The sequence below is a fragment of the Notechis scutatus genome, chromosome 5 (assembly GCF_049901735.1).
Source record: "Notechis scutatus isolate UNSWTSFEM ecotype Mainland chromosome 5, rNotScu1.2, whole genome shotgun sequence".
NCBI lineage: Eukaryota > Metazoa > Chordata > Lepidosauria > Squamata > Elapidae > Notechis > Notechis scutatus.
The window spans coordinates 35182189-35191568 of record NC_142013.1 but is presented as its reverse complement, the minus strand read 5'-3'; the positions used below and the strand labels follow the sequence as shown (position 1 = coordinate 35191568).

Here is a 9380-nt window from a genome sequence, read left to right as displayed (position 1 = left end):
CATGAGACCGAGCAATGCAGAAGAGCAGAAGGCTGCTTCCATGCCACGCTGCATTGAGGCAGTAATTGCTGCAAAAGGGGCCCAAACCCAGTACTGAGTACATATGCATGCTTATACTTTTCAGAGGTCGGATATTGTTCTATGTACAATCCTTGTTTTATTGATTGCATGTAATATTCTAATTTTCTGAGATTGTGGATTTGGGGTTTTTCATCAGGTGTAAGCCATAATCATCTCAATTATGACACATCACGGCTTGAACTATCTTGCTTTGCATGTAGTGAGTCTATCTCATATATTAGTTTCACCTTTTAAGTTGCATTATTGAAATAAATGAACTTTTGCACAATATTCTAATTTTTCGAGTTTCACCTGTATGACCATTGCTGTGTCACAAGGTCATGGGGCAAACTTTGGCAACTTTTTGACAAGCAAAATCAATGGGGAAGCTAGATTCACTTAACAACAAAATTACTAACTTATCAACTGCAATGATTCACTTAAGAACTGTGGCAAGAAAGGATGTAAAATGGAGCAAAACTCACTTAACAAATGTCTCAGAAATTTTGGGCTCAATTGTGGTCATAAGTCGAGGAGTACTTGTATAGCTATGATTATAGAAATTGTAATCCCAAACATCTGGAAATTATGTTGGAAAAACTGACAAGCAGCTGCCATATAGACTATTTCAAATCACTGGTTTATTAGTCCTGTCAAGTTTTAGCAAAAAGGTAGTTAGACTTTGCAGAAACCTGAATAAATCTCATTAAGGAGTTATTATGGTGTATAAATCTCATCTTGTTTTAAAAAGCTGCCCTTTGACCAGAATGCTAGTGAAGATGGACAGTTATTCATAATTTCTAAACCTCATTTTGGTTTGCAACGATTGAAAGGAAATGAGTTTGTTATTATTACTTATTTTAAGGTTTGGCCATCTCCTGAGATGTGGGGCATTTAATAAACGTGAGATTCTGCGGCTGCCTTTGCTTATTTAAAATCACTATTTGAATGGATGTGTCTGTACATGTGATCAGGCAATTTTGAGTATTACTTTTTGTTTGCAAGTAGAATCAAAACTAACATCCCCCTTATATATTTTTACAAAATGAATAGTAATAATTGACATTTAATTACTGAAAAGGAACAAAACTAGTCAAAATTTAAAGATTTTTTTTAATTCTGCCACTGCAGAAAAACCTGGCTTTCTAGTCCCCACCAGCTGACATTCTTTGGCTGATAAGATCTTCAACATGCCCATTCTGTTTGACCCAGTAGGACAAGACTCTTGAAAAATGGTGATCCTTCAGGTACTCTGGTCCCAAGCCATGTAGGGCTTTATCGGTAACCACCAGCACCTTGACTTGCACCTTGGAAATGCACGGATAACCAGCGCACCTCATGCTGGAGTTTCATGTGCCAAATATCTGGCACCATTTATCTGACACCACATTTTTATGGGTATAGGGAACGAGATGCTCTAGAGGGAGTTTGTCATTTTTTCTGTATTTGTTTTTGTGCAACAATAAATCTATAACATGGTCTCCACTATTAGTTTTGTGTTTCCTGTCCCCCCAAAAATCATCTTTTCGGCAGTTATGAACAGAAAGTGTCCAGAGGCAGCTCTAAGTTTCAAGTTACTTGCTCCAAATTTAGTTGACAAGTTATCTTCAACAGGACAACTTATTGTTTAATATGTGTCATCCAGCTACAGAAATCTTATTTGACGGATTAGACATACATTATCCCCTCAAAGTGCCTCATGCTTGACAGATCAGATCCCAGCCTCCTATTAGCTTACAAAAGAGATCATTAGAAAGGGAGGAGAAGCTGGCATTAAGCAGGGAATAGCATATCTTTCTTTCAACTGCATCTGTTTAGGCCAAGTTCCAGGTGAGCTTTAGACTATAAATCATTTTGAAGAAGGCAGCAGCTTTTTATTTGTTTTTATATGATTCATGTGCCTGTTGGGTTGAGCAGCAGGAGGTGGCATATCTTTTTAAAAGATAGTATCTTTTCCTTTGTCTAGAGGGCTTCAGGAAAAAAAAACCACATATATGAAAAAGATGTGTGCTTCCATTTTCATTTAGATGTTTTTAAATAATATTTTAATTGACTGATTGCAATGGACTGATTAAAAACCTGTTGGCCATCCTTGTGCCGTTCAGATATGTTGGAACTGAACTCCAACATGCATCAGAGGAAGGAGGAAGTGTCATAAGGTTGAGACTGGCTGATGTAAACTATCTGTGATGACCCAGAGTGTAACATAAATGTAACAAAATCCAAAATGTAAATAATTGTCTTTTAATGCCTCCAACTTGGCCCCAGTGTTCAATAATTCTCAGTTGGAGATAAAACATATTCAAAAATAGTCTTCAAAAGAAAGTGATACAGTCTGAACTTAATGAGCAGATAGAGGTGAAATAAAAAAAACCAAACAAACTACAATGATGACATTTCCACAACGGAACAGGATAAGTAATTACCAAATTCAAGGAGATAACAAGGCATAGTCTGTTGGAAGGACACCAACCAAGATAACTTCAGCCCAAAATAAAACACACTTTGCTTCTGGCAATGTTGTGTTGTAATCATCTCTCTTATATACTAGTCTCCCCAGCAGCAACCAATGAGGAGGATCATGGCCACCTCCTCTCTCGCAAGCCAAATTGTTGCCTTCTCCATTCCCCCTTGTGTGTCCTAGGATGCAGAGGGGATGGGCCTGGTTCTTCCTCTGACTGCCCAGCCAGTCATTACCCTTCCCCAGCCTCCTCCACAACCTCCGGAGCCATACCTCCACTTCCCTATTGGCTGTTCCTCCTCTCCCTCAGAGTCCAACTGTACTAAGAGCATGACACTATCAGTATTTTTATTTCTTATTTCTACTTCCTAGTAATCAGAAATCATGTTAAATAGGCAGATATTTTCTTATGAAAAGAGCCCAGAGAATCAAAGTCCTATTTACATAACTAAAAAGAATAATACACACGTCTGTCTTGCAAAGGATAATGTGTAAGAACATTCAGAATGTATTGCTGTTCCTTAGATCCAACTATTCATGCATTCATCTTAGCAGAATTGGTGGCATTTCCCTCTGCTATCCTCATTGGGACATCTGGTATATATTTTTTAGCTTCTGGGTATACTATATCTGTGTATGCCAGCATAATGCTTGGAATAAAAATTGGATTTGCATTAAGGTATGTTGATAAAAACATAAGCAATCATTTTCACAACCTTAAAAATCTTTTTAAAAATCAGATATTGTTAATAGAAAATTATGATTTGCAAAAAGTATCATGTTTTGAAACAAAAACTGAATGATATTGATGGGATATTAGAAAAATAATAGGAGAAAAAAGGTGTATTGGCAGATAAAGGGGATGTGCCATGAACTGTCAGAATTATGTATTCATAACTGTTCAAATGAAGTCTTACTAAATTATCTTACTTAGCTTGTTCCCAGGTAAAAGGAGATCTAAAACCGCAAACTTAGTCCACAGCAAAATAAGTTTTCTTTGATGTTGTGCTTATGAATCACAAATACAGTACATTTGAAGATACTAGCCCATCAGGTATCTTAAGGAATTATTGTCTAGAATTGTGAATTGCATGGGAAATTATATAGGAGACTACTCAGTTCTTGGAGAGTGATGGAAACTGTGACAAAAGGGCAGGGAATGAATACATCTGTCTCCATTCTTCCTCTCTGTTTAATGAGGTAACTTGCTCTTGAAGTAGTTTACCAAAACTGTTCAAGAGGATTATGCAAACATCACACACTGATGAAAATGTAGGATTCTGTCATTCATGTTTTTAAACTGAACACCTGCTTAGTGGAGTACCTACTGTGTGTATCTGAATTTTCAAAGAGATTGTTTGATTTCTCTGCTGTCTCAGTGTTATTTCAAACTTTATATATTCTACTTTCATGAAAGATTAATATTCCCAGGTAGATAAATAAAGGTTGCACATTGATTAATTTTGAGAAACCATGTGATAGAATGAGTAGGCAATATTTGCACAAGGGTTAGTTGCTGAGTGTATTAAGAGTTATATATGATGGAACATTAACCAGGGAATAAGATAAGAATGTGTATATCTCCTTGATTATTTAAGAAACTTATTAACATACAAAAATGGTTTTGGAGGTGTTAGAATTTGGTTGATTGAGGACATGAATATACATGTATATTGTATGCAAATGTTGCCAAATTGTTGACTCATGTGATTAGTAGCAATTGCAAATAGAAAGCAGTCAGCTCACTCTGTCTCAGCCCAACCCACCTCACAATGTGTTGTTGTTAGAAACGCAGAAGGCATTAACATTAGAAGGCAGAAGGCAGAATAGAGTATCATAGAATAATAAGAGTTAGGAGGGACCTTGGAGGTCATCTAGTCCAACCCCCTGCTCAAGCAGGGGAGTCTACTCCAAATATTTGCCTCTATCTAGGATCGAACTCAAAGCCTCCTAAAGCATTATATACACTAAATTGAGCTATACAAGCAAGGATCTAAAAATTAATTTATGAATGACAAACATGTTTGGCAGAGAAAATACATATGAGAAATTAAAAGTTATACATGCATGTTAAAACTAGAAAAAGTAGATAAATGTATATACCTTGGCAGAATATGAAGAAATATTAAGACAATAAAAACAGGAATATACAGTTGCATATTTTCCAACATATATTTTTAAAAAGTTCTTTTAAAGTTGTTGTGAACTGCAAACCACAGAGATTTATGTCTTTAAAAACATGTAGCATTTCTTTTTTTTTCCTTCCATAGTTTAATACAGCTCCCTTCCTAGAATCTAGTTAACATCAGGTTTGTAGTATGGAATTAATGGTTCTTGAAAGAAGCAAAAATGGCTGTATTTAAGAGGATATTTTTGCTCACTTTATTATACAGAAGTGGAAAATTTGGTATGTCAGGAAGAGCATTAAAGTAAGGTGAATGAAATTCAAGAAGGATACTTTAAAAAGTTATAACCATTGAAAGATAAGGTCAAGATCCAGTGACAAATGAATATGTTTTGAATATAGATTCCTTCTTGCTTTGAAATTGAGGCATCTGGACAGGCCAAGTGCTACAATATATACGTTATTTTTAAATGTTCATAAAAATGAAGGAATTATAAATAAAATCATAGGTAAAGACTATGTTGTGTACTTCCTTTAATTTCTCTGGGATTAAATAATGCAGAAGCAAGCAGCAGTGCTTTGTTAATTTTACACTCTCATGTTGCTTCTGGCATGTGGACAATTTCAAGTTAAACTCTAAATTGTGAACAATTCCTAAAAATAATCCAGTTCATGAACAAGATTCCAAAATCAATATTACATTCATTAGGACAGTTTTCATATTCAAAAGTTATAACAACTACTTTTGATTTATATATGACAATAGGTATATTTCCCATGCAAGACCTGTTGGACATTGAATTTTATACATAACAACTTAAAAGTAATTTCTTTCGTACAGGATTGTAGCTGAAGGCCTGGGCATTTTTTTCACATGCTACACCCTCATCAATTCCAGGAACAGGATAAAGACATTTATATTGGATCCTTGTCAATTATACGTAATAGCATTTGTCTCATGCACCAATATTCCAGGAAGAATCGTGTTGATTAATGCCATGGACATAGATACATAAATTTGGGAGTCACAGATCAAGTCTGATGCTCTTCCTGTTGCCATAACATATTCTTGTAAAAACTAATGTAGTCCCTGTAAAAAAAAATGTTTTGTTAAAAATCATATTAAACAATGGAATATTTTCCAAAATGGTGTTTGCTTCCATTGGTCTGAAGAATAGGTCACAAGCTAATTGTGACCATGATCCAGCCTTGACAACTGGGAATTTTGAACAAGCCTTTCCCACTAGCATCAAGACTAACATCATATGCAATTTGCTTTAGCTCGTGGTGGAATCATAACAAATGGCGAAAGCTTAACTCTGTCATACAGAATAATGCCATACAGAATAATTATGTAATTATTGTTGTTGTTATTATTATTATTCAATATTTTAAAAATTCCAAAAAATTTCAGTGTTCTAAAAGAGGTGTTTTCACACTTATTTGGCTAAAAGAAAGTCAGTGGATCCATAGCCTTCTACATCATAATGAAACTCTTTCCAAGATTTCATGCCAACAGTAAAGAAGTCTTTCCATTGACAAATCTTTGGGGATTTCTCCTCCTTCAGGAATGCTCTGTCAATTCTTATCCTGCAGTGCCAAATTCTTGTCTTGCATGGCATCATGTAACACCCACATTTCTTCATGTAAGTATTTTAAAATTCCCCATGTATTACAGCTATTTATTAGGCTACTTAGCAACAATTACTTCAGCTAGCAATTATGTCTAAATTACACACTTTGAAAAAATTAATAAATATCATTGTGTGTTTTTTCATATAATCCCTGCATTAATATCAATCCCATTAAATGCTGTAAATACAGAAACCCTTTCAAAGATGTCCAGTTCCATGAATTACCTGACCATGTCCATGGAATACTGTGATGATCTCTGCAGTAATGACCAGTATTCATTCATCTGATTAGAATAAAAATACGATTTAGTTTAACAAGGAAAAAATGTTCTATGGATATTTATTAGCATTGACAATCTCAGAGAAGCTAAAGATGATAATTCACACTTGTAGCTCTGAACCGAAAGGCAGAATAAAAACTGAAATAATAACAATTTGCAGACCTCCCAGCACCCCCAAAGAAGCACATTGTCTTCTGCAATTAATGCTATCGTAGTATGGTAACTATAATTCCCAACCAGTGTGACAGGCAGTCCTTCATTTATTTTTCTGCCATTTTGCAGTATTTTTTCCTTTCCTTTTTCCCCAATTTTCTTTCTTTTTCCTTCTTTCTTTCTTTCTGTCTGTCTGACTGTCTGCCTGACTTTTCTTTCTTTCTTTCTATTTTTCTTTCTTTCTTTCAGAGGATGAATATGGTTATCATGTCTTAGTTTAGTTTAGTTATGTTTTATTATAAAACAGAATTAACATCAACCCAATATAGAAGGGAAGGGAAGACACAATATCTCAGGACATAGCATTGCAAATTAAATACTGATTTTGCATTGAAGTATAGGAGAAAAAAACACAAACTGAGAATGCATACAACTAGGCTTAAACAATTAACTAAAATACAATATTTTCATAGCATCAGAATAGAAAAGGAACTTAAAGATTTCTACTCTGACCTCCATGCTCAGGAAAATTCCCTACAATATTGAATTGAATGAATAAATATAGCATTTCTGATCAATGGCCATTACATGTCTGTCTCCATGAAAAGCAAATGTGACGATATTTTCTTCTGGTTGACAACTCATACAATCAGGAACTTTCTCCTGACTTCTACTCTGATTCTACTTCCATGTACTTTTAATTCATTTGTTCCACTCCTGTTCTCTGGGGCAGGAGAGGCTAACTCTACTTTTCGTTCTGGGTAACATGCTTCTTAATATTTCATCCCCAGAAAGATATTTCTATAATTGCTGTATTGGGGGGGGACTATTTCTTAATGTAAGATGCCATTGAGAAACAAATAAAAAATTACAGGGGTGAGAAGGATAACAAATTACTCTTCATTGTATTTAAAAAACAAAAACAAAAACAATTAGACTTCACATTCCCAAAATTAGATTGCACAATATTCTGAATTTCTGATTTCTTAGCTAGAAATCCATTTGTGTCATTTCCTACTCAATTACTGAAAGTTGTTGTTACTGTTACTGTTGTTGTTAATTATTATTATTGTTGTTGTTGTTGTTGTTATTTGCACAGCTTAAGACTGGAGAAGTCGCTCTTACACACGAAAAGCATTAACTATTTAAACAAAAACATCAGAATTTAGCACTAAATTCCTTGGTACCAGGCCCATCCCAGTTGAGTTATGGTTATAAACCATGATCCTCAGACTGATAGTTCTGAAATGTTTTTCCAATTCTTCCTAAAAGGATTATAATTTTGATATTTCTGAATGATTCGTTGAAGAGAAAAATCAAGTAGATCCAAACTCCTTATAATGAATCTTTTTTTAAATCATCATGTTATTATCTCAAGTAAAATCTTTGATTGTGAATGGAAATATGGTGTTGTGTTTCAAACCCCACTCAGTCTGCGTTACTTTAGATGAGTCATTTTTCCTCTGGTCAAATCTTCATCACAAGGTTTTAGGCCAGCATAAGTTCCCCCAGGGAAAAGGTGAATTGGAAATTGAGTAATAAATATAGGTTTTAAAGATGTTAGAAAAGGTCAGTACCTGTTCAGACACTGTAACTGCATGCCAATTGGCTGGGTAAGGTAGCCTCTTAAGTCCTAAAAATTCATTATCTTCGTCTTGAGAGACAAATGGTAGTCCCCAAGCCACTGAAATGACAAAGCCACAAGCTTGACAGTCATGGGTTCAGAGAATACACAAAATCTAAAATATACTGCTGTATGCCAGATTTCTCTAATCTGATGGTCTCTAGATATGTTCTACTCATGGGCATCTGCATGGGGGCAAATGACATATGTGTCATGTGAGGGTCATCACACAAATGATATGAATTATGTATGTTCCATCAATCATATATAATGTCATAATACATATTACCTCATTGGGCCTTTTCCTGGATGCTAGATTCTACTCATAACTTTTGGTCACACCAGCTATGGAAAGTGTAGTTATACTCTATGTTAGTTATATTCCAGAGTACTATGCTAGGGAGAAAATTTCTGTGTTTTTAATATTACTAAACAATAGATTAGGCTGACTTTTATAATCCACAAAACCAAATATTATTTTGAAAGAAAAAATACATCTAATCTGAGTCACCATAACTTTCCAGTTGCAATCAATTATACCCAGTGAAATTGAGTTTGATAGTGTAAGAGCACTTCCTTGCAGTTCTTTGTGAATCTCAGCAATTCGTTCAACCAAAATTAATATGCATATTTCAAGAAGAAGCGTAATGCGTTTTAAAAGCTTACCTGTAAGCAGAACAACACAGGTCGTCGCATGAAGCATTATAATACTCATGGTGCCTTCTCTGTCATTCGAAAAGTAAAAACTGTATCCTTTTTGACCATTTGATTCCCTTTGCTTTATCAATCATTTACTCTGTGTCTGAACAGTTGTGCAGAAAGAGGGCAGAGTCCATTGTTGCATTTTCATGTTCCATCGACCTCTCTGTGCCCTTTAGACTTTCCTACATGGAAGTTTTGATTCACTTCAGACATGTTTTTCCCTTCTATGCATGGACACTGGACCCATTAAACTTTAAACTTTATTGCAAACACGTTTCCAGTATTTTTGCCTTGTGAGCAGAGCTGGGTGAAATAATTTCCTTCTTGAAATAAAGACCAA

The 9380-nt window shown here is 34.9% G+C and overlaps 1 protein-coding gene across 1 annotated transcript; it reads right to left on the bottom strand.

Annotated features, from left to right (window-relative positions):
* Positions 1-4669: 4669 nt before the first annotated feature.
* On the bottom strand, positions 4670-9079 carry C5H3orf85 (chromosome 5 C3orf85 homolog). The gene is made up of 4 exons (XM_026663983.2): positions 9005-9079; positions 8292-8398; positions 6506-6564; positions 4670-5736 (listed from the first exon to the last, which is right to left on the bottom strand). The coding sequence occupies exons 1-4, from the start codon at positions 9051-9053 to the stop codon at positions 5679-5681; spliced, it is 273 nt and encodes a 90-aa protein (XP_026519768.1). The 5' UTR covers positions 9054-9079; the 3' UTR covers positions 4670-5678.
* Between the last annotated feature and the right edge of the window lie 301 nt (positions 9080-9380).

Excerpts from the sequence above, each read along its gene's own strand:
- C5H3orf85 (XM_026663983.2), bottom strand. The coding sequence starts at position 9,053 with ATGAGTATTATAATGCTTCATGCGACGACCTGTGTTGTTCTGCTTACA. Across the intron at positions 6,565-8,291 it reads CAGTTACAGTGTCTGAACAG|ATGAATGAATACTGGTCATT; the intron begins GTACTGACCTTT and ends TATTCTAATCAG. Across the intron at positions 5,737-6,505 it reads TATTCCATGGACATGGTCAG|GGACTACATTAGTTTTTACA; the intron begins GTAATTCATGGA and ends TTTTTTTTACAG.